At 50.6% G+C, this 24,489-nt stretch overlaps 13 protein-coding genes across 13 annotated transcripts; 3 read left to right on the top strand and 10 right to left on the bottom strand.

Annotated features, from left to right (window-relative positions):
• Window positions 1–183: 183 nt before the first annotated feature.
• On the bottom strand, window positions 184–1,254 carry AUEXF2481DRAFT_79025 (uncharacterized protein; the record flags this gene model as incomplete). The annotated part of the gene is made up of 1 exon (XM_013489616.1): window positions 184–1,254. Exon 1 carries the CDS (start codon window positions 1,213–1,215, stop codon window positions 184–186), a length of 1,032 nt encoding a protein of 343 aa, XP_013345070.1. The 5' UTR covers window positions 1,216–1,254.
• A 459-nt stretch (window positions 1,255–1,713) lies between these two features.
• Window positions 1,714–2,590, top strand: AUEXF2481DRAFT_88024 (uncharacterized protein; the record flags this gene model as incomplete). The annotated part of the gene is made up of 3 exons (XM_013489632.1): window positions 1,714–2,045; window positions 2,110–2,349; window positions 2,391–2,590. Exons 1-3 carry the CDS (start codon window positions 1,748–1,750, stop codon window positions 2,588–2,590), a joined length of 738 nt encoding a protein of 245 aa, XP_013345086.1. The 5' UTR covers window positions 1,714–1,747.
• AUEXF2481DRAFT_649779 (uncharacterized protein) lies at window positions 2,406–3,309 on the bottom strand. Its single transcript, XM_013489724.1, has one exon. The coding sequence runs from the start codon at window positions 3,163–3,165 to the stop codon at window positions 2,647–2,649; it is 519 nt and encodes a 172-aa protein (XP_013345178.1). The 5' UTR covers window positions 3,166–3,309; the 3' UTR covers window positions 2,406–2,646.
• A 145-nt stretch (window positions 3,310–3,454) lies between these two features.
• On the bottom strand, window positions 3,455–4,340 carry AUEXF2481DRAFT_4128 (carbohydrate esterase family 12 protein; the record flags this gene model as incomplete). The annotated part of the gene is made up of 3 exons (XM_013489399.1): window positions 3,455–3,860; window positions 3,913–4,147; window positions 4,223–4,340. The coding sequence occupies 3 exons, from the start codon at window positions 4,338–4,340 to the stop codon at window positions 3,455–3,457; spliced, it is 759 nt and encodes a 252-aa protein (XP_013344853.1).
• A 759-nt stretch (window positions 4,341–5,099) lies between these two features.
• On the bottom strand, window positions 5,100–6,417 carry AUEXF2481DRAFT_38919 (uncharacterized protein). Its single transcript, XM_013489546.1, has one exon. The coding sequence runs from the start codon at window positions 6,371–6,373 to the stop codon at window positions 5,318–5,320; it is 1,056 nt and encodes a 351-aa protein (XP_013345000.1). The 5' UTR covers window positions 6,374–6,417; the 3' UTR covers window positions 5,100–5,317.
• Window positions 6,418–6,853: 436 nt separating this feature from the next.
• On the bottom strand, window positions 6,854–8,326 carry AUEXF2481DRAFT_705919 (uncharacterized protein; the record flags this gene model as incomplete). The annotated part of the gene is made up of 1 exon (XM_013489723.1): window positions 6,854–8,326. One exon carries the CDS (start codon window positions 8,324–8,326, stop codon window positions 7,064–7,066), a length of 1,263 nt encoding a protein of 420 aa, XP_013345177.1. The 3' UTR covers window positions 6,854–7,063.
• Window positions 8,327–8,577: 251 nt separating this feature from the next.
• AUEXF2481DRAFT_4125 (uncharacterized protein) lies at window positions 8,578–10,201 on the bottom strand (the record flags this gene model as incomplete). Its single annotated transcript, XM_013489398.1, has 8 exons — window positions 8,578–8,669; window positions 8,725–8,925; window positions 8,983–9,174; window positions 9,228–9,492; window positions 9,545–9,742; window positions 9,790–9,867; window positions 9,920–10,045; window positions 10,094–10,201. The coding sequence occupies 8 exons, from the start codon at window positions 10,199–10,201 to the stop codon at window positions 8,578–8,580; spliced, it is 1,260 nt and encodes a 419-aa protein (XP_013344852.1).
• Window positions 10,202–10,707: 506 nt separating this feature from the next.
• Window positions 10,708–11,787, bottom strand: AUEXF2481DRAFT_38916 (uncharacterized protein). The gene is made up of 2 exons (XM_013489545.1): window positions 11,732–11,787; window positions 10,708–11,559 (listed from the first exon to the last, which is right to left on the bottom strand). The coding sequence occupies exon 2, from the start codon at window positions 11,526–11,528 to the stop codon at window positions 11,001–11,003; it is 528 nt and encodes a 175-aa protein (XP_013344999.1). The 5' UTR covers window positions 11,529–11,559; window positions 11,732–11,787; the 3' UTR covers window positions 10,708–11,000.
• Window positions 11,788–12,217: 430 nt separating this feature from the next.
• AUEXF2481DRAFT_38914 (uncharacterized protein) lies at window positions 12,218–13,571 on the bottom strand. Its single transcript, XM_013489544.1, has 2 exons — window positions 13,080–13,571; window positions 12,218–13,026 (listed from the first exon to the last, which is right to left on the bottom strand). Exons 1-2 carry the CDS (start codon window positions 13,543–13,545, stop codon window positions 12,293–12,295), a joined length of 1,200 nt encoding a protein of 399 aa, XP_013344998.1. The 5' UTR covers window positions 13,546–13,571; the 3' UTR covers window positions 12,218–12,292.
• Window positions 13,572–14,530: 959 nt separating this feature from the next.
• Window positions 14,531–15,772, top strand: AUEXF2481DRAFT_28579 (uncharacterized protein; the record flags this gene model as incomplete). The annotated part of the gene is made up of 1 exon (XM_013489465.1): window positions 14,531–15,772. One exon carries the CDS (start codon window positions 14,531–14,533, stop codon window positions 15,770–15,772), a length of 1,242 nt encoding a protein of 413 aa, XP_013344919.1.
• Window positions 15,773–16,522: 750 nt separating this feature from the next.
• Window positions 16,523–18,119, bottom strand: AUEXF2481DRAFT_4121 (glycoside hydrolase family 43 protein; the record flags this gene model as incomplete). Its single annotated transcript, XM_013489397.1, has 2 exons — window positions 16,523–17,587; window positions 17,643–18,119. The coding sequence occupies 2 exons, from the start codon at window positions 18,117–18,119 to the stop codon at window positions 16,523–16,525; spliced, it is 1,542 nt and encodes a 513-aa protein (XP_013344851.1).
• Window positions 18,120–18,756: 637 nt separating this feature from the next.
• On the bottom strand, window positions 18,757–20,922 carry AUEXF2481DRAFT_4120 (uncharacterized protein; the record flags this gene model as incomplete). Its single annotated transcript, XM_013489396.1, has 1 exon — window positions 18,757–20,922. The coding sequence occupies one exon, from the start codon at window positions 20,920–20,922 to the stop codon at window positions 18,757–18,759; it is 2,166 nt and encodes a 721-aa protein (XP_013344850.1).
• Window positions 20,923–22,556: 1,634 nt separating this feature from the next.
• AUEXF2481DRAFT_4119 (uncharacterized protein) lies at window positions 22,557–24,177 on the top strand (the record flags this gene model as incomplete). The annotated part of the gene is made up of 4 exons (XM_013489395.1): window positions 22,557–22,764; window positions 22,821–23,809; window positions 23,867–24,055; window positions 24,112–24,177. The coding sequence occupies 4 exons, from the start codon at window positions 22,557–22,559 to the stop codon at window positions 24,175–24,177; spliced, it is 1,452 nt and encodes a 483-aa protein (XP_013344849.1).
• Window positions 24,178–24,489: the final 312 nt, after the last annotated feature.

Below are 24,489 nucleotides of genomic sequence, written 5' to 3'. Positions count from 1 at the left end.
CATTTTGCTGGCATCATTGCCTTGAGGTAAGCATGTCTTGTTCGTAGCTCGTCATCGTGTAGCCGTGTCCGATGTCCCATTTGGTATCCCGTTACGCCGTGTGTCCGCCCAATAGACTTGGTTAGTCCATTGCATTTGCAGAATGTTCCTCTGGACCTCATCAATCCTTCGCCCATCCCGTTTTCACTTCTTGTCCACAACATTGAGGTGAAGACCGCCCTTGCAAGTGATATCCTCAATGGTCTTCTTCGTCTCAGCCCACGGCACCCTAAAGAGCCCCGAGTTGATCTTTGGCATCCAGAAAGCAATCGGCATCTCCTTGCCCCTTTTCTGCCAACCCTCCAATTGATCAACCATGTGCTCAACCGCATTCTCTGTGTTTTCGAGAATCTGATCTTTCTTGTCTTTACCTCTGCCGTATTTGCGACTGGTGAAGAGGCATCCTACCCAATGTTGTCTTCCTGTCTTTTGGGGTGGGATGATGAGACAGGTGCCGATGAGGTCTTTAGTATCGTTGTCGCGGCAGTGGGCGTAGTAGCGGGAATAGTGGTCCGGGTAATTTTTCTGGAAAGCATAGGCGATACCCTTGTTCCAACTACCCTGGCAGTTGCAGGCGTGGAGGAGGAGGGATTTGGGTGGAGCTGCGAACATGTCGCCCTTGTATTCTGAAATTGTGATTTTGGGGTCCTCTTCGTCGTCGGATTCTTCCTCGCTGGAGCTTTCCTCTTCTTCTTCTTCTTCTTCAGAGTCGCTCTCAGAATCATCGTTGTTGGATGGCTTGACTTTTTGCTTTGTGGCAGTTGACTTGTTGGTAGAGAGAGCTGGAGTTTCTGTCTTTGACTTTGAGTTTTTGCTCTTGTTGGTCAGATTGACTGGTTCATCCTCGTCGTCTCCACTGTCCACGCGCATGTTCCAGGGTCGCTTCCTGATCGCGGGGACTGGCTTCTTCGACTTCTTGGATGTGCTTTGCTTCTCGTCTTCACTGTCCTCTTCACCCTCATCTTCTTGTTCGTCACTGTCATCGCTGTCGTCGCTATCACTTGAGTCTTGTTGTAGTTGCTTTTTGGTCGTAGTGGTCTTCTTGGTTTTGGCGGGTCTGACGAAGGCAGTGTCATCGTCCTCGTCACTTGCGCATCTTTTGATGGTGCGTCTTATAGTATGCGGCTCATTAACCTCCGAGGTTGAGCTCTTTGGCTTAATTGTAAATTCCGACATTGTGGTTGAGGTGTTGTTTGTAGAAGAGGCTGAATCTTGAGAGACGTTGCCGTCACGACTTCCGTTTCTTACCATGTTGTACGATGTGACGTTGATGTCAAGTAGAGAGCGATCGAATGGCACGATTAAATAGAGGACGCAAGGTAAGGTAGTGATAGTCAAAAGGCTCTCTGCACGTGCGAAAGTTTGTCACCCGTAGCTGCTACAGGGCATGGTTTTTTCATGTTGTCCTGCCGTCCATCGGGAGCCGTCGCTTCACCGAGCCTTCGAGAAGAGCGCACAAGGTAGGAAATAAAACCGTGATCTTTGCAGTGCAACTATTCTTGAGGAGCGTGACCGCGGAGGATGGAAGACGTAGTGATAGTCGGGACTGCGGATGTGATTGGTTGAGCGTCACGTGGTTGCTGACCAGATTCTCAGCCCTACGAGTCTGGCAAGTCGCGAAGTGCAACGAATTGTTCCGACGACGACGTCTAGCCTCCTCAGTGCCAGCAACACGCGTCCAGCTCTCCGTCTCCTCTCACATCCCACAATGTCTCTCCTCTCCGTCTCGACGGCAGCCTCTGTGGCCCGCCAATGCGCCCGCCCCTCGGCCGTCCGCTCCTCTGTCGCCGCCCTCCAGCTTCGCAATGCCGGATCCAGCGCCACCACCGCCGAGAGCTACAGCAGCCCCTTCCGCGGCACCAGCAACCACCGTGACACCACCGCCATCCCCGACTTCAAGAAGTACCGCAGCACTGGCGGCGAGACCCAGAACAAGGTCTTCCAGTACTTCATGGTCGGCACTTTCGGTGCCGTGACCGCTCTCGGCGCAAAGGCCACCGTCCAGGGTATGCCTGCACCTTTCAATTCGACACCACCATCTCGCCGCATCCCTTCTAACAAGCACCGCAGACTTCCTCGTCAACATGTCGGCTTCCGCAGATGTCCTGGCTCAGGCCAAGGTTGAGCTGGATCTTGCCTCCATTCCCGAGGGCAAGAACGTCATCATCAAGTGGAGAGGAAAGCCCGTCTTCGTCAGACACCGTACCGCCGACGAGATCAAGGAGGCCGAGAACGCCAAGTGGGAGGCTTTCCGTGACCCCCAGCCCGACTCGGACAGAGTCAAGAAGCCTGAGTGGCTCGTCATGTTGGGTATCTTCTGAATCTGCCCTCAATCGACACCTTCTACACAGTACTGACATTAACATCAGGTGTCTGCACCCACTTGGGTTGTGTGCCCATTGGCGAGGCTGGTGACTTTGGCGGCTGGTTCTGCCCTTGCCACGGTTCACATTACGACATTTCTGGCCGTATCCGCAAGGGTCCCGCCCCCCTGAACCTCGAGGTTCCCGAGTACGACTTCCCCGAGGAGAACTCCATGGTTATCGGTTAGAGGATTACTTACCTCCGACCATTCGACTTTTTAATGCTGGGTAAAGAAAAAAGGACTTATAGACGAGAGAGCCAACCACACAAAAACAACAAAAACGACCATTTCAAACTTCCACCTTTCCCCTGTATCGCGGATGTTTTTTTAGAAAGCGATGGAGAGACTTTTGTTGTGTCGTGTGGATTTTGTCCTCTCAAACCCCTGCACCCATCTTCACCTACAACGCCTTCTCTCCCCCAACCTCGATCACCTCTGTCTCCTTTTTCTTTCATCTTTTTCATGTCTTCTGTTACTGTACATGTATTCCAGCCGCATCTGACTTTTAGAGCATTGTGTACAAAAGTCGCTTGCCATCTCATCTCCTTCTCCTTCTTTGACTTGCCAACGTGCATCCAACTTTTGACACTGGGCGAGCAGATGAACATATTACTAAACGGAAACTCACCTGTTGGCTGTCGCATTCGCTTTCGAAAAGTTTGCCGCGTGAGACAGTACGTGATCTGTCCAGCATTGTTGGTGGAGTCCCTCAGACAACAGTAGAGAAGCATCGGATTCTGTTGTCCTGTATATGTATGCATGAGCTCGGTCCTGCCGTTCACACCCTCTGGGTCGACGCTTCAAGTTCCCTTCTCTCCACCCTCAGATCCTGAGACGGATAACGAGTATACGATGTGCCATCCGAGCCTCCTGGATGCCCCTAGTCTTCAAAATTGTCGTGGTTCTAGCCGCGCACTTCATGAAGGTTGCACAGCAAGGACAAGAGTTTTGAAGAATCAGTCAAGTCCAGGATAAGAAGTAAAGGTATACATAAAGTCGGTCGGTTAACAACATCGGTCGATTGACATAGCTCCAGTTCTACGTAATAGATCACAAGCACGATCCCTCGATCGAACTCGTAGCATTCTTGACATAGTTACTCAACAACGATCCACCACAAACCAACCCTCTCACAAAGGCCTGAGCGACCAGATCAGCGCCCTTGGGTGCCGTATGCGTGTGATCATTCGGGAAGTAGCTGTTGACGGTAGAAACAGGCAAAGGCTTATAAGCAGCATAGCTGTAAGCGCTGTGATCGACGTAATCCACCTTTGCATTCGTAGCTGCCGTCTTCGCAAGGGCAACAAAGCGAGGAGGTGTACCGACAAAGACACCAGACTCGTCAGGGTTGTTGGGTGTTTGAGAAGAGATGATTACATGAGCGCCTTTGGCGACGTAGCTTTTTGCTGCTTGCTCGAGGTAGTAGGGGAAGGTATGGACGGTCTCGGTGACGCCGCTAAAAGTGCCATGTCAGAGATGTATCTAGCAAGGGTATATGACAGACTTACTTGTAGGTATATTGGCATGTCTCGGTACCGCTGCCAGGACAATCTGATCTCCCATTGTCAGGGCTACTGCTGCCATCGTTGTGGCCGAATTCGATGACGACAAAGTCGCCTTTGGTGAGGAGCTTTCCGATGTCATCGAAGCGTCCTTCGCGGGTAAAGCTGCGAGCAGAGCGTCCAGCAAAGGCCTTGTTTACGACTGGTATTTTCATGGAGTAGTGCAGATATTGACCCCATCCTGTTGGAAGTGTGTATCAGTTTTGTGATCTTCGTTGTGATCATGTCCCTAGCATATGATCCGGTGAAATCTTACCTTCAGTGCCTTTGCCACCACCTCCTGGAGCTGTTGTCGAGTCACCAGCCAAGTATACTGTCTGACCGGCTACTTGACCTACGAGGCATAGAGCCAGCGGTAGGATTGCGTTCAACATGTTGATGAGTGTGTTGTAGAGGATCAGATTGTAAAACCAAAAGTCTGTTGCTTGAGACAGCAGTAGTATCCAGCTTATAATATACTATTCATACTCTCTTGTAGCACCGTCTGACTCGATTGCTTCGTGTTAATGACTGCCGAGATATCTCTGACATGCTAATAAAGCATGCTGGGCTGAGTTTAACAACAGTCGCATTTTAACATGCCATACGAGCCAGCCAAGCAAAGCCCTAGTATGCCTATTGATGGAACATCTTTAGCCAAAGCATCTAGGCCGGTAGGTTCCATCAATGCTCGAAGAAAAGTGCACGTTCGGGTAATATGAAACACTGCACCGAGTATGATCGACAAGAGATGTAAGCGATGTCCACCAAGGGGAAATGCGGAGAGTGCGGAGGCGGAAGAGATCTTCACTTCAAGGCTGCGGAGAATTGGTCATCTCTTGCTTGAATGACCTACGAATGACCATCATCGCGATATCTGTATCCGAGGGACGCTTTTCGTGATTCGGCTCTGAAGGCGAGGAAGCGACGTTCAAGTTGAAGGGTGCGAGGGCCGTGGTTCAAGCAAGTCTAGGCTATAATCGCCAAATATTGACCAACTGCCACATCCAGCTCGTGTGCGAAACACCGTCATACTTGTAGTGCGTAACTACAGCTCTCTGTTGTTTAATTATCGAGAGTGCAGGAGATTGACATGGTCCGACAAAAGGGGAGGCTTTTTCTTTCGTGTTGGAAATCATAGAAATCTGTGTGGAGTCTATGCGTTTGATGATCGGACTTGTGTTGACTAGACTCAATTCATGGCCATCCACAGAACTTCAGTTTTGGTTCATTCAACACAAAGCAACGTGCACTCTCTCTCCGAGCTAGGACAGTTCTCCCAAAGCAATGACTCAAAATCCGACATCAGAGTCAATCTTGCCATTGCTGGACAACAGTCCCTGTTAATGTATTGCTATACAAGCACAACAAACTAGAAGATCTTACTCAACACTCTTTGAACATCTTCCGTCTGCCCCGACTTTGTCGAGTCCATGATCCTCTTGCTCTTGACCTCGTTTTGCTTGAAGTCCCTTCGCAACTCCCTCACACCACCAGCAGGCTTTGCAGCAGCACCAGCAGAATATTGACCACCAGCACCCGCTCTATCAGCCTGAGCAGCCTTCTTGGCCCGCATACCTTCCAACATCTTACTCCTCTCCACATCCTCCACAAACGACTTATTCTCCCTCCTCGTCCTCGCAACCTCCGCCCTCAATCTCGCCGCCCTCTCCGCATTCTCATTCGCAATCTGCTCGGTCAAATGACTCCATTTAAAGCCCGTAAGGTACTTCATATTCCACATGTCATCATGATAGAAATTTCCCTTTTTACCACCGATGATGTTGCCGTTTAGTGTTTCTGCGGCGATTTTGGCTTCTTTCTTGTTAATGAATTCGACCCAGCCGTCGACAAAGGACTTTTTCTTGTTTCCTCCGTTGCGGACGCGCTGCTTTTGTGCTACGGCGTCTTCGGGGGTGAGGAAGACGCGGCCGATTTCTCCGTAGGGGGTGAGGTAGTGTTTCAGAGTTGCTGGCTTCATGAACGGTGGGATGCGGGAGATGTAGATTACGCCAGTCTTTTTCGCTGCTTTTTGGGCTTTGAGCAGTTGTTTTTGGGTCAGGGGTTTGACGGGTTTCTCTTTCTTGTTTGTTGATGTGGTGGTTACTTCGGTTGCATCTTCGAGCTCCGCATCATCTTCGTCGTCTTCTGGGATGAAGTCGTCGGCGTCCTCGTCGTCTATTTCGAAGCGACCTTTTGTGACGCTGGGTGCGGGCTTCATAGCGATCGCGCTGGTCTTGTCGAGAGTCTCCTCATCATCCTCGTCAAAGTCGTCTTGTGAGTCGTCGTCGGAGTCCTGGTCGACTCGTCGTCGTTTGATCGATCGTGCGCCACGGCTCTCTTCCTGCTCCTCAGAGTTGTAGCCAGCATCCTCTTCCTCGTCACTCAGTCCATGGTCCAGAAATTCGTTGCGCTTGCGACTTGTCATGACTGCGGGTCCTCGTTGTATCAAATTTTGGTTTTGCGAATAGCGAATGATGAATCGAGACTGTTTGATGGCTGAGAAATTTCCTGGACCACCGTTATCGATAAGTCCTTATGCGACCGTGCACAATTATGCATCTACCTCGTCAATACAACAGCATCACCAACGATCAGTCGCTAGATGTTTCGCAGTGAAGTCCAGAGCTTCGATAGTTCTCTTCCTATCTGTAGTGTTTGTCGTTCGTATTTCCTCTACTGAGGCCTTCCAGATCTGAATCTGTCGAAATGCACAATCTTTTTCTATGCAACGTCACCCATGGCTGGAGTACAGTCTTGAGCTGTCTCTCAATCAACAACTTCAGCTATTGGAAAAGCGCTGTGCACTTTCACAACGACTTGCAATTGTTTCTGGGTGGTAACGAAGGACGGTTCCGGGTATGTCACTAGTTTCTGTCCCGCCCGCTCTCCCCTTATGATAGCGAGGGGCAACAAGCAGCTGTAGAAATGCGTGATCTTTTTCAAGTCGATATCGTTGATAGCAGAGATACGATCCCAAATCAGCTCTGCATGAGCATCCGTAGCAGCTAGAAAAGTACTGTGCATATCTACAGCCCCTCACGCATCTGATCACCGGTATGGAAGAGTGTCATTGTATCAATAGCACTTCTATAGTCATGTGGGAGCCTCGCTCCCATCAACAGCAGCACAACCACTTCAGCAATCTCCACCAAGCCTTCCTTTCCACGTAAGCACCGCAGTGCTGCTCCGCAGTAATATTAACAGAGTCGTCGCTTGGGACCTCATCTTCCAGTATTTCAACATGCTGAGCACCCCAAAACCGACGACAAACATGGCGGGTTCCCCAATTTGAGCACCCACACATCGGTCTAGAAGGAGCAGGTCCACCGAAGATGACAGCAGCAGTGATGGGCCAAGCTTGAGGGATACATGGCTGAGTGCAGAGCTTAGGGCGATCGTGGGTGTCAGGATTGCCGCAACAGCAATGAACCACACGAGCAACCCCAGGCTTGCCGAAGCAGCAGTAGATGGTCGAACGATGAATTTTTGTCTTGGGGGCATTGCTCTCGCCCGAAGGATCTGCTATCGGCTCTGAGCTTGAACCTTGTAGGGCCTCCGAAGATGCAGCTGCCGAGGCCACGATCGCGTTTGTTGTGATTGTTGCCCATGACTGTTCTTCTTCCACACTTTCAGTGTAATCTGCGCCATCTTTATGGGTACTATTGCTGCCTTTTGATGCTTCGCTGACCCCGGGTACATGGTGTAGAGTTCGGGCTGCACAACATGGGCAATGCATCTGCTTGTAGTCCCAGAAGTGGCTGCAATTACCAAAACGCACGAACGATCTGTTGTTCTCACGAAGCTGTACCGAGCCCCAATGGGAGTCTTCTGCGAAAGCATGTGCGGACGCTACCACGTCTTGTCTGACTTTGGGTATAGCGGTCGTGTCGAAGTCCATGATTGAGAAGTAGTAGTCGCGATGCTGGTCACGAAACGCGTCAATGGAAAAAGGTATGGCGTTTGGTGACCTTTCATGGATGATTTTGTTTTGAGCACTATCAGAAGATTGCGGACTTTGTTGAACACTGGTAGATGCGTTTCGATCGGGCGATATGTGATAGCCATTACGGCTCATGAGATCCAGATTGGGTGGCGCACTGTGTCTGCGACTGGATTCATGGGCCGCCTTGAGAAGTGGCTCTGTGTCGTCTTCTGCGCTGCGACTACTGATTCGACCGAAGCTTACGATTCTGAAAAAGCGACGACGTATAGAGCCTGGTGATCCGAACGAACGCATGTTGGCGTGATTGAGTTCAAGAAGGGTGGTGGACAGTTGTAAAGAAGCAACTGTGTCTCCCAGGTCTCCAATTTTGTTGCTGAACGAGCGAAGATGGTTGTAGATAGTGTTGGCGGATTCATTGGGATATGGGTTAGCCATATCTAGCTTTGAAAAGTATCGGAAAGGTATATGTGAAAGTGTTGGAGCCTGAAGTCTCAATCAGAAGTTCTTGACTTTTACGAATTGCGAGACTGTTTAGTAGAGGTCAGTCACGAGAAGTAAGCCGAAGTGTCGACAATCGTTCTTTGGCTCAGATCATAATCCAGTAGCAAACAATACAATACTCTGGTCGCTTCCATAGACTTTCATGAACAACAGAGAGACTTTTTGATTAGTAGATCTACCTACGCTCAGACTGCAATAACTTTGGACAAAGCTTCCAGCGAAGAATTGCGCTCATTGTGCATCACGCACAGAGTCATGCAGTCAACTAAGTCTTTAGCTGTATGGAAGTCAGTATGCTGTTTTCATAAGCAAATTCGTGTTCAGAGGCTTACCGGTCATCCTCCTCACAGAGTCGTCGCCCTCGTCTCTGCCGTTCATGCGAGTATACATCAATACAGTCTCATTTCGCTCTTTCCGACACTTCTCGTAAAGTCGCAAGCGCTCAGGAATCTGTTGCTTTGATGTTCCTAGTGGAAGGAGGACAGCCACCGAGACGGCGTCTTCAATCGCCATGGCGCCACCCTGACCCATGTCTTGAGAATATGTTAGCTGATTATACGAGCGCATACAAAACAAGAGTATTGTCTTACAAGGTTGAAACGGATGAGCGGCATCACCGATGATAGCAGAGTTGCCTTCACACCATTTTGGTAGAGTCTTCATATCGTACATGTCCCAAATCTTGAGACTGTCGCCGGAATTCTCCATAGCTGCCTGAACTGCAGGGCAGAAGTCCTTGAAAGCGCGAAGCATTAGATCTCTATTGCCTGTTGTGTTGTATGCTATCGATAGTCAGTATGTATCCTCAATTGACTGTTAATTTCGGGTTTGATACAATCTTCGCCTGAGGCATCAGGATCCTGAAATTCTGATGAAGGAGCAAAGGCACACATGTTCATGATCTTGTCATCGGAGCATGGATACGCGACCAAGCGTCTATCAGGAGCCGACCACTCGACAAAGGCACCGGGAGTCTCGATCGACACTCGATCGGTCCTTGGGTCGGCCAAAAGCGTCTCCTTTGGCACCAGCCAGCGCATGGCCGACTTTCCGACGGCGAATGGCTGGATCTCGCCAACAAGCTGTTTCCGTGTGAAGGACTAGCATTTGGTCAGTGACATGCTTCCAGTCTCACACGTTGAAGACACTTACGTGGAGACCGTCTGCTCCGAGAAGAAGATTGCCCTCGAATCTCTGACCGTCCACCAGCGTGACGCTAGCATTGTATAGATCAATGTCGGTTACCTTACAAGCCAAGTGAAGCTTGACAGGAACGCCAGGCCTGGATGTTGATACCGACTCCGTCTTTAGCTTGTTGTGGAGATCGACGCGATGCACCAGGTACCATTCCTGATGCCGTTAGTCTATTGAAACATAGCCTGAGCGAAGTATCTTACAGTTTGCCAATGACTTCTGTCTTCAGGTCCAAATATTTTGGTATGTATGAGATTGCCATCGGGATCAAATCGACGCATCTGCATCAGTCAGTACGTACAGTGACTCGTCCAAAGGTGGAGGAAGTGGTACCTGTCTCAAGAGGGTCCCCCCAACCTCACTGGGATGAACATCCATCCATTCCAACAGTGCAGTGGCATTCGGCGCCATATGCATAGCAGCGCCAGTCTCGACTGCAAATCGTGATCTTTCAAGCACCTGATGCGGTTTAGCTAACAGCTTGTTTCGTGAGATATATTTACTGACCGTGACGACATGTCCTTGTTTGCGGAGTGCAAGCGCTGCAGTCAAGCCAGCTATACCCGCTCCGATGATCGTGACTTTCAGAGGATGTGATTCCATATCGACAGCCATGGTATATGCTCTCAATAGCTAAATTGCAGTGGATGACGAGAGGGCATCCTCGTCGGATGCCGCCTCCTTTTATAGTCAGCTTTGATTTTTAGCAACATGAGCCAGCTCACCACAGCGGACTTCGGGTGTGAGGTGCGACCGAAAGACGCGAGCATGCAAGTAAAGAATGATCGACGTCGTGGTGATCCATTCGCAGATTGGATTTCGGGGAAAAGCCACGCCCGCGCTTCCGATGCACAGTCCAGGATTTAGAGGCAGTCCTTAGAGACAGTTCATCTCCCCGGCATAACTGTTATGTGTATTCGCGGTAAGATGATCGCTTTAGTGTAATATCTTGACCAAATTCTAGATATTTGTGCAGTTCCAGAAAGACTTGCGGTGTATAGAGTGTGAGAAAAGCATGAATATGTTCGGCGAAGCTCTCGGGAACCGGACAAGCTTATTGCTCCTTCCCTCATACCTGATACAGATGCTTGGAAGTGCGTATGAATGCAAACGACAGAATCTGGAGCTTCGTAATGAGATTCTGCTCATAGAAAGAGGATGGATTAAAATTAGGTAGTATAGGGTAAGAGGGACTGGTCTATTCTAGGATTTGAGCACGCGGACGTCGCATGTCTCTTACAACAAGATCCCCTGGTTGCATCTACCGCGTCGGATTCTGTTGCCGAGCATAGCATCATATAGAAGTATGGAGGTTGTGATCATGGTCGTGACCAACTCCAAGTACCGACGCTTGACACTTGAAAGAAGGAATATTGGTGCATACGTCTGAAGTAGCAATTCAGGCTCGCTTCATTCACGAGTAAGTCGGCCTCGAGGGTGGCGGTGGCGGGCGCAACAGAGGCTGCGATGCAGTAGGTCTCAATGGAGGGGGGCCGGCATGGAGCCCGGCGGCACTAGCGGTACGGCTTCCTGGTGCAGTAGAAGGGACTGGCGATATACCGAGACGAGAACGAGGCTTCTTGGCCTTGCTCGGCCTGCCACGAGAAGCGAACATGTCGTCAGGTATGTCATTCCAGTTGTCTTGTGTGTTGTCGCTAGCTGTGGCGATCTTGGGTATACCGTTGGGCGAAGCTGGCGCATTCGATGGTGATTGTAGTGATTTGCTCTTGTCGTCCTTGATGACCTGGGCAGCGCCCTTGTTTACTAGCAGAGCGACATCCTCGGACCTCATTTCAAGAGGATTGTACTGTTCTAGGGCCTGGGACGCGCCTTGGATATCGTAGGTTTGCTGGATGTGCGCGATTGTCTGAACGTCGTAGACCATGAATCTACCGCTGGTGAAAGTGATACTGAAGGGCTTGGGGGCGGTGCTGTTGGCCATGTTGTAATGATACCGAGACTGAAGTCAAGGCCTACGTTTACATTGTTAGTACATTATGCGATGCAAGGAACACGTGGTAGGAACAGAGTATGCTGTCATAGAGCGTATGCGTTTCATATTCGTCCATTGCCAGAAGGGTTTCAGGAGTCGACGGATCTGGTACATGAACTTTCTGGTGACAGAAGAGCAAAGATAGGGCATACCTTTGAAGAAGAGGGTAATATGATGGGCGTGATTGCTCAACCCATGATGCTGCTTCTATGCGAATGACGAAAGGCGAATCCTGGGAGAATGCGACGCCGTTTCCAACACAACACCAGTTTGATTGGTTTGTTCGGACTTGAACGGACATGGCTGTCTTTCTCGAGCTGAGTGACCGTCAATTTATCGATCTGCATCCTCGGTTTGCCAACCGAGATCTCATAGGTAGATCAACATGAACATCTTTGTCTTGTTGTTCTTCGTTTTGTTCTTGCCGCTTGTCGCGCTATTAGGTAGGCTATTCATGCCGCGACCTGCATCAGACTTCCCTAATATCATATCATACAGTCTGGTTCGCATTTTCAAGCTGCCTCGGTGACAACGCTCGAGCTCGAATCGGCGGAACTACGATGAACCCTCGGCACGGTGCCTATGGTAGGACTTACGGTCGTAACATTCCCTACCCCGGAGCTGCGGGTTCTGAAGCTATCGAGATGGAAGACATGATGCACCGCGACAAGTGGGAACTTGACTCTGACCACGAGCCTTGATTCCTATAAACGCTAGAACTCTATATCGATTTTGGTCGCCTTGCCCAATGCACCTCCTTCAGCATTTCCCTGCTGAGCCTCGGTATCTCCTTCTGCTGGTGGAAGACTGAAAGGTTTGATGACAAAACGTCGTCTGCTGACGGTGAAGGCCAAGTCGTCGCCGACACCGGCAGCAGCTCCTCCTCCACCACGTTCGGTCGTCACTGGTAGCTTGTGCAGCTTCAGCATTCCCTGTGGTTGCTCGTCTGTTGCTCTTGCACCACCACTCTCTGCCAAGCTATTCGCTGAGTCCATCAGGTGAGGAAATGTAGTTAGTTCAAGCACGCCGTCCGAGAGGGTTTCGGCCCAACGGACAAGAGCGGTCGAACGATGATATAGCTCTAGTGGAAGTGTGATCATGGCAGTAAGACGGCCGGAAAATTGTCTGAGCAGGGAGCGCAGTGAGTGTAAGAATTGGAGCAGGTTCTCCGGTGCACCGGCCGTAGGAGGATAGAGAGCGGGTGATAGCAGAGAAGGTATCACTAGGCGATGTATCGTGTGAGGTGGAGAAGTGTTTAGTCGATGAGCAACATTTTGCAGAATGGCAGAGAGCGGTGCTTGGGGAGCGATGGCGATATGGTTGATGTCGGCCTCGGGGGGCACAGCAAGACGCTTTGCCAGGTCAAAGGTGTGGCAGAAGGCTAACGACTGTTGTTCTTCCTGTTGTTCGGCATTCTGGACAGGGGCTGGGCCACGTTGGGGGACGACTGCTTTGCAGTCAGAATTGCTTGTCCTACAAGGTCTATGTATTGCTCTTCACCTCTACTGCCTCGATCGGCGTCTACTTGGCCCAATCTCTCATATCGCCACGCAATCTTCATCTTCTTCTCGTCGCTCTTTGCCTGCTTCTGAGCTTCTGCGGCCTCAGCATCTCCCACCAAGCCTGGCAGGTCCTTGATCCACTGCTCGCCGGCACCAACAAGATGCACCGTGTGACTTTGGATTATGCCCTCGGCAGCATAGTACCGCAGCAGGGCACCGGCAAAATCTGTAGTCCCACTCTCTTCAACAAGCAACGATGAGCCTAGCGCCAATCCTGCATGGCCGCCTAGCAGACTGTCGAGCGAGTAGGCTCCTGTTGATGTGGTTGCTTGTCCGGTCAAGGGTGACGGCCGTATGCCGGAGGCTGTTGGCGACGGCGCGCTGTTCGTCTCTACTGTGCTGTCTGCATGGGATGAGGTGATCGGTGATCTCTGCACACCGATGTTGCGCTTGCGAAATGACATGGTGTTGATATGACTGCTACGAATTGGTGACGGTGGTGATGAACATTGGCGACATGAGATTTTGCGCTCGGGCCGAAATGTGGAGTTTATCGTGCACTTATCGCTCGGCCCCTCCTCCCCTCTATCCGAAAAGACGACCACTTCCCCTTTCTACATCGACGCTTGCCTGCTGCTATGAGGCATCGACAAGAACATCTGTTGACGATCACATCATTTTCCTGTGGCAAAATAATGTACAAATTTATGCCCCTGCAGTGCATGTTGCCACCTTCCGCAAGCCTTGCCACCACCAGTGAAGACTCTTATGTTCGTATGATGGCAGTGGCTGCACGGCCAACCCCTTTGGGTCGCATACGTTAAGCTTTGGTTTAAGCCTAATGCCAGGACCCCTTTGCCGGGACTCCCCATATTGTACCTGAGGTGCCACGCTGTCAGTTCGCATTCGCATGTCTCACTGACTGACACAGGTGGAGGCGATGCACTTGTATGGCTGACGGGTACCGCAAGCCGCGGCCTCGACAAGCCTCACCAACATGGCAGGTGCGTGACGTCCCCGCCTTAGCATTGATTTTAGATGCACGCCGTCTACTGTTATAGTTGGGCGTCTTCTTAAGATTTTCGCCCCTCTGGCCAATCATCCAGTTGCAGTTTGCAATCAAAACGCCTTGTCCCTGTTCAAGACCAGTGTGCCGAGGGACGATCTGGGGTGATCGTCCTTGAACAACACCTTTTCGTCGGCCTTCTCCACAACCGCGTGAGAGGCCTCGCCTGTACGTTGCACTCCATGTCTGGTTCTCAGCGGCCTCCACATCTACCTCCAATGGTCAGTTTTGTTTCGGCCGCAAGATATGTATGCTTTCCATGAATTTGACAACATGCCTCGGTGCTTGCCTCTCATGCCTGTCGGACAAAAATATATAAGTACCTGAGTAAGACCTCTCGAATCCTTCTGCACCATCAGATCATCTCATCTCATACCACAATCATGAAGACTGCACAAATCACATCCGCTCTTGCCCTTGGCTTTGCGGGCTTGGCCGCCGCCTACCCCAATATCCTCGCCGAGTTGGAGTCCCAGAAACGATCTCCCGACCTCAAGAAGAGAATCTCCTTCGATGCTGCGGCTCAGAAGATCGATGTCTCTGGCACCCACGCTTTCAACCCTCCAGGTGCCGGTGACCAGCGTGGTCCCTGTCCAGGATTGAACGCTATGGCCAACCACGGTTACCTCCCTCACAATGGTGTCGCTACTATCGATCAATTCGTTGAGTCCACCACCAAGGTCTTCGGCATGGGTGTCGATTTGGCTCTCATCCTTGCTGTCTACGGAGCTGCCATTGACGGCAACCTCGTCTCCTGGAGTATCGGAGGTCCCACACCGAATGTACCATCCATCAATCTCCTCGGCCAGCCCCAGGGTATTAGCGGCTCCCACAACAAGTACGAGGGTGATGCTTCACCCACAAGAGGTGACCTGTACATCGATGGTCAGGACTACCTCTTAAAGATGGAGAACTTCCAGGCTCTCTACGACGCTGGCAAGGCCGCTGACAACTACGACCTTCAGCTCTTGACCGACCGTAGAGCTGCCCGTTTCAAGCAGAACATTGAAACCAACCCCTACTTCTTCAATGCTCCCTTCTCTGGTGTTATTGCTCAGCCTGCCGCGTGGAGCTTTATCTACCGTTTCATGGGTAACAAGTCTGCCGAGTACCCTGCTGGCAAGCTTAACGGAGAGGTTCTGAAGTCCTTCTATGCTATCACTGGCAACGACGGTAACTTCAAGTACACTCCCGGCTACGAGCGCATCCCAGAGAACTGGTACACTCGCAACGCCCTTGACCCCTACGATGTTCTTGCTCTGCAGGCAGACACCGACGCCCAGCTTCTCCAGCATCTCGAGTTCGGCAGCATCGGTGGTAACACTGGTACCCCCAACAGCTTCGTCGGTGTCGACCCTGAGCTCCTGACCGACGGTGTCTTCAACGCCCAAACACTGCTCCAGGGCAACAACCTCATGTGCTACGGCCTGCAGCTTGCCGTCCAGGAGCTACCCGATATTCTCTCTGGTGTTGTTACCAACCTTGCCGCTGCTGTCAACCAAGTCAGCTCCGCCTTTGGCAACGCCACTCAGAAGCTTGGATGCCCCGAGCTCACCAAGATCAACCAAGACCAGTTCCAGAAGTACCCTGGCTACACCAAGCTGAAGTCTGACGGTACCTACTAAGTGGTCAATGCATAGTACCATATACAAGGTCGACGAATACACCTACCAAGAGGTAGTAGATGAAGCATCAATAATGACATATAACGAATTATCGGCTTAGCCTAAGAATTGAAAACTATTCCACCCTTCATCCTAATCCTGAATTCTTTTGGCGTATGTGAGATTTCGTGCTCGATGTTAGAACAGCATGACTTGCTGCAGGTGCTCACACAATTGTAGAGATATGCATAAATACGCGGAGAGATCAAAAGTGCCAGGCGAAGCAGGGGCTCTGAACAGCGACTTCTAACTCCAACAACCTACTCTGCATTACAGCACTGCAGTAATTCTCCATGAAGAAAGCAAGCGCTACGGGAGCCGATGACGAACAACCTCCTTCCCTACTTCAATGTGCTGGACCTGAGTGTTGACTAACGCGAAATCTCTCTTTTTCCTATGGAGTCAATCCTCACTTGCACATGATACTTGCAATCTGAAGTAATGTGCCCATGATCAACAACTACATACTCATCAACCACTTCTCACCGTGTGCAAAGTATTGTCACACTCGAAGCTGTCCCGAGGCACGATACTTTCTAGATTTGTAGCAATGTTATCGCGATATTTTGTGTCATCGACTCCCTGCGCTACGTTCAACGATACTAGATGTGACTGTGCATCAGGTCGTCGTTACCCGACGTTGATCATCGAAAGAGATGAGGTGACAGTATTTTGCACATGGAGAGGTTCCAACACCATCGTCTCTTCCCCTTACTTCGACCCCAAAGCCAAGTCAAAAGACTTGACCGTAACCTGCCCGCCCAACCCCCCTTCCGCAAAGTTGAAGATACCATACCTGTATCCAATAAAGAAGTAATAGGTAGTATTCATCGTGTAGGGCGTGCCCAACTGCTTGAACGTCTTTCCGTCGGTGCTCCAGCTAAACACACCCTGATGAGAACCAGCAGGCTTGATATCAGCATGCAATCTCAACCACACGTTTGAGGTGCCAGAGGGCAAAGTAGCAGAGGTTTCTTGACGACCTGTGCTGAGAGTATTCCAGCCGCCCCCCATGGTGAGGTCACGTTGAAGGATCACAGCGTTGTTACGAATGGCGATGTAGGCTGAGTTGTCGCGGAAAAGGGCGAGTCCTGCTTGATCGTTGGCAGACATTTTGGAAATGTCGAGTTGAATTGTTGCGGTGCTATCGGGACCCAAGATACGGTGTGTCAGGGTGTTTCTAGCGTGATACAAGTCTTTGGTTACTGATGATGTCTTGAGCACTAAGCCACCTCCAGAAGCAAAGGAGAATTTGGAGGTATCCGGGTTGTGGTTCCATTCCCATTGAGGACCTAGCTTGCCTCCTGCAAAGGCGTCGGTGCCGGTGGTAGATTTTACGGGGACAGGGGTCACGGGGTAGGGGTTGGCGATTGCGAATCCATTCGCTGCTTTCAGGGACGGCCAGCCTTGAGAGTCAAAGGTGAAGGGTGCCAGAGCAGGGCTGCGGCCTCCCGGGTAAGCATCGATGAAAGATAGATAGTACCAATCGCCATTAGGGGTATCGACCACACTGCCTTGATGAGGATTACCTCCCCCCTGAATACCGCTGGCTGGTGCTTTTGTGAAGATCTTGAATTCGTAGGGTCCCAGGGGGCCAGAGTTTGACTTTAGGACGTATTCATTGCTGGCGGGCTGGGTGACGAAGATGTAGTAGCGATTGTTGATCTTCTTCATGTGAGAGCCTTCAATGGTGATGCTGGAGCTGTAGACCTGCGTGGTCGACTTTTGGGTAAAGTCATTGTTCAGCTGAGCAACGCTGATCTTTGTGTTACCATACTATTACAACTCGGTCAGTATCGTTCCAACCACCAATATCGAAGGCTACACTCACAGCAACGTAGATGTTCTGACCGTCAAATAGCATGCCGCAGTCGTAATAGCAAGTACCAATCTCGCCAACTTTGCTCCAGTCACCAGCAGGGTCACTAGCTTTATAGATGTAGGTCGTCTTGAAGTCAACACATCCGATCCAGTAGAAAGTGTTGTCGTACTCGCGGTACTGCATTGAAGAAGCCCAGATACCACGAACATAGGCTTGCTTGTTATCAGCCAAGTCATAGGCAGTATCATGGAAGTCGAGCCTGGGAACGGAATGTCCGATGAATTCCCAGTTGACCAAGTCTCCGGATCTCAGGACAGGGGCTCCGGGGGAGAAGGACATAGTCGAGGCTGAGTAGTAGTATTGGTTGCCCTTGCGAAAGACATCGATGTCTGCAAGATCATACCACAGTACAGGATTGGTGTAAGTTTGCTGCGCCAGCGTACTGCCAATGGCAGACAGGGCTGCAAGAACAGATGAGGGTTTCATCTTCGACTGATGTCAAATCGCAATCGAGGGTATCCAGATCGCAAGTCCTGGGCAACGACACAAGCCTTTATAGGTTTCCATTGACGAGACAAGGGCGTGAATCCAAACCTAGCGTTGCTTCGCTTACAGAACTCGAGAGGGGTTTGCAGTTTCTGTGAAGCTCATCTACAGTAGCATCTACCTATCGGGTACGGCTAAAGTTCAGCAAAAGTATGTACTTCTTCCATGTTGATCACGAAACGAGGGATCTTCCTCGAGTAACGTCCATTTTACCCACCACATATAGTCTAGACTTCTCCGACCAGCGCCTAGCGAAGCAGGAAGGTCTAGGATTGATGGAGAATACGAAGAGCTCGAGAGGTCGAAACAAGCCTGAAACAGAATTATATTGGCGGTGGCTGCAGCACTTTGTTCATGGATGAGGAGGTCGCAGTCAAAACAGGCGGCTTACCCGTACTTACCCGTACTCACCCGTGAAGCAGACAGGAAGGCAGGCACGACGAGCAACGTCTTTCCCTGAATCATCATGATCGCAGGCGTAGTAATGCGTGCTTTTCGTGTAGTCTACAGATATTGTACATATTGACAGGATTCTAGAAGGATGATGAGGTTGCTCCCTCGGTCTACTCCTCTGCCACTATTCATTCCCAGCTTGCTTGTAATTCTTCCGCCGGGGATACTGCCCCCTCCCAGGTCTTCCAATTGTGGGCATCTCTGGGCGAGGAGGAAGCTTCCAAATCTTTCTCCAACTCTCAGGGTGTAGTTCTAGAGGCCCTGGTAATGTACCAGTTCTGGCCGATTTGCCCTCGCCAGGCTCTGGAAGACAGATCCATTGCCTGATGCACCCGGGAATGTCCTCCTTATCGTGGCTTATCGTCAACAATGCCTGTCTGTCTTCGAGGCCGCCAAAGTTAACCATATCATTGTCGGCTTGCAAACTCTTACTATATCTGGTATTGCCGTTCAAGGTCTTTCCGTGGGGCTTAAAAATCATCTTTTCACCCTGAGAAAGGAACAATAAGCACTTGTCGCGAACCTCTTTATCCATGCCGCTGAAAGCTTCGTCCAAGATAACCAAGTCCGGGCTGTTCACTAGTGCGCGAAGGAACAGTAGCACTCGTTGTGAGCTAAAGGACAGATCTCGGAAGGTCGTACTGTCGGCCCAGTCAATGTCGTTGCTGACGATGTTGAGATGCTCCAATTTGCGTCTCATTTCGCCACTGCGGCGCCAATTGCCGCGCAATGGGGTTTCTGCAATTTTCTGAAGTTCGCTGGTCTTGGTTGGCGATAGCTCTGGGGCGAACCAGCGCAGGAAGGCGCCTATACGAACGTCGTTCTGATGTGTCAAGCGCGGTTTGGAAAGTGGAGTATCGGCCCAAGCACTCTCTAGAACGCGACGAATCGATAGTTGTTTGGGGAAGTACGTGTGGACCTCAGGGGAACTATGTCCTATGCGAGACTGTAGCTCAAATATACTGATGCCAAGTTCGCCAGGAGAGGGAATGCGGGAGCGGCCGAAGAGCTTGATAGGGAGACCGTAGGTTTGCGGATGGTCGGAGGTGATGAGCGATAATAGAGTGGTCTTGCCCGAGCCGTTGGGCCCAAAAACTCCCCAACGTTCACCGCGATGGACATTCCACCACAAACCCTCTCTTTTCGTGCCCTCAACACTCTCGGACCAGTCACCCAAAACAGTCTTCTTGTCGACATTGTCCGTCACATTGTACGAAACTTTGACGCCGTGCATCTCGACCAGTGGAGGACCGGGTGGGAGTGGGTCGTGCAAGGCAGGCAGATAGTCTCGACTCACCTCTGTATCGTGCTGCCTCCTTGCGAGGGACCTCGGTAGTAAGGAATTTAGGTTACACTTCATGGTCATAAGAGTCGGCAGATCAACCCCTACAAAGGGGCCTGATAGATAAGCCAATCTCGGAATGGAGCGGTAGATGTGCGCTGTGGTACCCTGAATTATCTCTGCCGTCTTTGGATTTATGTGCAAGATGTGTGTGATCCAAGGAGGAATGTCTTCTTCTGGTCGAATGGCTAGTATAATCTTCGGGAGGCTGACGTTGGCCATCTCTTGTAGGAAAGATGATATTTTCAGCTGACTCACAGGATCCATCCCCATGAACGGCGCATTGAGGAGAAGAAGCTCGGGTTTGGCGAGCAAGGCCTTTGCAATTCGAGCCCTGCGAGTCTGCCCATTGCTGAGATTGCTGACAGGCAGCTGTAGCAGCGGCTCTAGATCGAGACTTTTCACAATTTTTGCTAGTAGTTGGGTATCTAGAGAGTCTGCAGGCTTTTCAAGAGCATTCAAGTCGGTGTTTCCCTCCAGATAATTCAACAAAGACCAGTCGGTGACTTCGCGGTGAGCCTCGTAACGCTGACTCATGTAGGCACCCTTGACGGCAGTTCCACCCAGACCATCTCTTTCTGCATCGAATCCGATGTAGCCAATGGCCTGCTGAAGAGGGATTTGGCGCGCAGTAAATTGAGGGTATGTTCGGGCGTCTGGCGGCGTGCAAAGATATCTGCCATGTAGCATTTGCAGGAAGTCGGTGCGAAGGGACGAATTACGAGCAATAATGGCCCAGTGTTCGTTCTTTCCGCTCAGGGTGAAGTTCACATTGTTGAAGAGAGGAGAGGCCTTGTCCTGATCTAGAACGTCCTTATATATCGTGGCATCCTTTATCCGGATGATTAGAGCCGATGTTGTCACGCCGGCATATTGGGATAGCCTTGAGGGGGAGTAGACATTCGGGAGGCGGCCAAATGCTTGTCGGCGCAGTTGCGCTCTGAACATGATGGATCCAGATTTGCGACAGGATTCGTTATTGCGCCTCTCGTCCCACGACCAAATGCATGCCAAGCCAGTCAGGGTTCGGCTTCTCACTGACGTATCTCGCATGCACCTTCCGCTTCCAAGCCACAGCTTCCCTGTTCCCTCGACATCTCCGCACTATCGGCTGCCACTCTTGCTGACTCAAGTGCAAGACGATACTCAGCAACTCCTCCCTCGATCGTACGGCTGATTCCCTACTCATCGTCCCCTGCTCGTGAACCATGTTTCCAGCTCTACAGCCATCCAGACCAAAGGTAAGCCATTGCTATCTCCGCCGTGCTCCGTAGTCTCATATACTCTCCTCAAATGCCGTCGGATCTAGAAAAGAACTATATCTTTCTACTGCTCCTTATTACTCTGCACCGATCGTGGGGGAAGATGGGAGGCACAGGCTTTGGAAGAGAAGAGTAAACATCACCGCCTTGGCCTTCCCTCGTCTATTCCGCTGATTTATTTACTATATCCGCGTCTGGTCAGGCTGATTGTCTTTAGTATCCGCCGGCGCAAGTTCCCTCGCAGCCGAGCTACCAGCAGATTCGGACCTCATCGACTGGATCATCAAGGCCCCAGAATCAGATAGAAGCCATGCCTCCTCAAATGTCCTCTCCGCATCAGACTCATGCATTCAACCCTGCGACTTGCCATCCAGTCTTCTTCTCGACTTCCTTCCACAAACCACCATTCTCTCTGCCTCTTGTTCCATCCTCTGGTTTCCATCCATCGGCAACTGGCTATGTATTCAACTCGAACAAGTCTGCACCTTTGACTAAACTTTGATGCTGCCGACGAGTCTAAAAACCATTGCTCTTCTTCTTCCATTTGCACATATGTGCGGCAAGCTGGCCCATCCTCTACCCTTGTGCGACACTACCAACCCGGTACAGAGCACACATCCTGATGCCGAAAGGCGTCCGAGGCGAAGCTCACTCTGGTCACACGTTGGCGTTATGCATACCGGTCTCATCTTTATCAAGTAGCACTGAACGAGGCCAGAGTGGCACAGCTCGTCAACCTCCCCGTGTGCGCAATATCGTCCCGCTTTGGAGTCACGAGCCTCTCCAGAATCCGAAGCAATGGTATCAAGAGCTGCCTTCCTATCAACTTGCTTTGTGCGATCTGTTGACCAGAGATATAACAAGCTTGCTGTAGCTCGTCGTTGCTCTGCTCCGATCACCGAGAGAGAGTGAGATGACGGATCCTACTAATGGAAAGGAAGTGAGCCATGTCAACGAAGGTGCCTTTTGAATAACCAGTTTCCTTTAGATGATGAGCTGGCATTGTTTCCTTGGCTCAGCGTTCTTGTCTTCTTCTCGTATATCACTTTCAGTCATTACAAATCACCTTATTATCGTCACCGGCATCTTTCAGCCCAAGCATTTGAATACAAAAGCAAGATCAAGACCAAGATCCGGAAAAGCCGATCCGAATCGTGGGGAACCACGGTTAAATCTCTGAAATGACGATGCACCACCGTCATTGACGATTCAGCACGGACGAGAACTGTCTAAATCATTTACAAGGGATATCAATAAATATTGAGCCTCTGCCAGTCGCTGAGGCTGAAGCACGATCGAGAGGGTCTTCAAGATTTCAACATGCCGTCCAAAGAGAATTCGCGTGAACGACCGAGCGATGACAAGCAGCAAAATGGCGACTCGGAGAAAGGCAAGGATGGGGATGAGAAGCCCAAGCCTGTTGGACTCTTTTCTCCAGAACTCAAGCATGTGAGGCGGGAGATTGCTTGGAAGTGGTGTTTGACGACAGTAACACTGATGGCTGCCATCATGGCCGTGCTGTCTCTTTGTGAGTCGTGATACGAAGACCATCTACGGACATTGAAGCTGACCTGCTACCTTGAGACTGGGCTGCATTGTTCCATGTCGAGCAAAACCTATCTTCGCTGGTCGTATACGTCGTGGACTTCGATGGGCAAGGCCCGAATAGTGTAGCTGGACAAGAACCCCTGGTCGGACCAATCATCCAAGGCCTTGCTCGCACTCAGGTCGCATCAGGCACACCAACCCTTGGATGGGGACCTCTCTTTGGAGCAGACTTCGACTATGATCCGATAGCCGTACGACAGGCTGTGTACGACTGGGACGCCTGGGCCGCCATCATCATCATGCCCAATGCGACCTCGCAGCTCTACAGTGCCATCCAGAATGGAAACACAAGTTACGACCCCATGGGAGCATGTCAGTTGATCTATCAGTCAGCCAGAGACGACCAAACCTGGTACGACTACATGTATCCGTTGATTGCCAAGTTTCAAACCGAGGCTACGTCCATGGTCGGCCAGCAATGGGCTCAATTGATCCTCGAAAGAGCAACAAACGATCAAAACCTCTTGCAGAACATGGTCAATGTGCCACAAGCCGTCTCACCAGCAATTGGCTTCTCCGAATTTGACCTCAGACCTTTCTACCCGTACACAGCAGTCCCCGCCACAACGATCGGTCTCATCTACCTCATCATTCTCAGTTTCTTCTCCTTCGCCTTCTACCTCCCCATCTGGTTCAGATTCCTGAACCCCGAAGGCCACCCCCCACTTAAATTCGTCGAGTTCGTCGCAGTCCGTTGGGGTGGTACTGTACTGGCTTACCTCTTCCTCTCACTAGCATACTCTTTCGTCTCTTTGGCTTTCCAGATCAACTTCTCGGGTGGCAACCCCATTACCTCAGAGACACAGGTTACTATGGTAGAATACGGTAATCCTGATGCCTATGGCAAGGGTACTTTCCCAGTCTACTGGATGTTGAACTTCGTCGCCATGTGTGCACTTGGTCTTGCGTGTGAGAATGTGGCTATGGTTGTTGGGCAGCCGTGGACAGGTTTATGGCTCATCTTTGTGAGTTTCGACGGCCCAATGAGTCGCGGGAGAAAAGATTGCTAATGAGTATCGCAGTGGGTCATTTCTAATGTAGCGACTGCATTCTACAACATCGACATTGAACCTGCATTCTTCCGTTGGGGATACGCATGGCCATTACATAATGTAGTGGAAGCTAGCAGACAGATTCTTTTTGACTTGCATTCACGCATTGGATTGAACTTTGGTGTTCTATTCGCTTGGGTGGCAATCAACACTGCTCTTGTAAGTCTCTGTAGCTCCTCGCCCTTGTTTCGACTCATTGCTCATGTGCCTCACAGTTTCCTTTTACTTGTTGGTTCCTCTTGTACAAACGTAGGCACAACGTACATGAGTACTGGGCCTAAGGAGAAAATGTGGATCGCATACAGAAGACTTTTTTCCTATTCTCTAGATTATACGTTACACGGCACCTAGAACCTACCTAATTATACACTTTTTGCAGTCGATGAAAGCTAGCGTCTTGTTCCCATCACAACCGCGATGGCCCTCTGAGCCTTGGTATCTTTTCTACCCTTGAGCGGCCTGTAACTTGCCTTGATGATGTAAGTTATAATCATCGAAGACATGCCAGCCTTGGAGAGAATCGTTGAGTGGGCAAGTTGGTTGCTGGGAAGTCGCTCTTTTGCTCGGAACATACTATGTATCTAGACAGGTGA

This window comes from Aureobasidium subglaciale (genome assembly GCF_000721755.1).
Source record: "Aureobasidium subglaciale EXF-2481 unplaced genomic scaffold scaffold_7, whole genome shotgun sequence".
NCBI lineage: Eukaryota > Fungi > Ascomycota > Dothideomycetes > Dothideales > Saccotheciaceae > Aureobasidium > Aureobasidium subglaciale.
The sequence above is the reverse complement of the archived record's forward strand: the minus strand, read 5'-3'. Positions and strand labels throughout refer to the sequence as shown.

Bases quoted from the DNA above. Each gene is read 5' to 3' on its own strand.
- AUEXF2481DRAFT_649779 (XM_013489724.1), bottom strand. From the start codon at position 3,165: ATGCATACATATACAGGACAACAGAATCCGATGCTTCTCTACTGTTGT.
- AUEXF2481DRAFT_38919 (XM_013489546.1), bottom strand. From the start codon at position 6,373: ATGACAAGTCGCAAGCGCAACGAATTTCTGGACCATGGACTGAGTGAC.
- AUEXF2481DRAFT_38916 (XM_013489545.1), bottom strand. From the start codon at position 11,528: ATGGCCAACAGCACCGCCCCCAAGCCCTTCAGTATCACTTTCACCAGC.
- AUEXF2481DRAFT_38914 (XM_013489544.1), bottom strand. From the start codon at position 13,545: ATGTCATTTCGCAAGCGCAACATCGGTGTGCAGAGATCACCGATCACC. The intron at 13,027-13,079 runs GTGAAGAGCAAT...ACTGCAAAGCAG, and splicing joins CGCCGATCGAGGCAGTAGAG to TCGTCCCCCAACGTGGCCCA.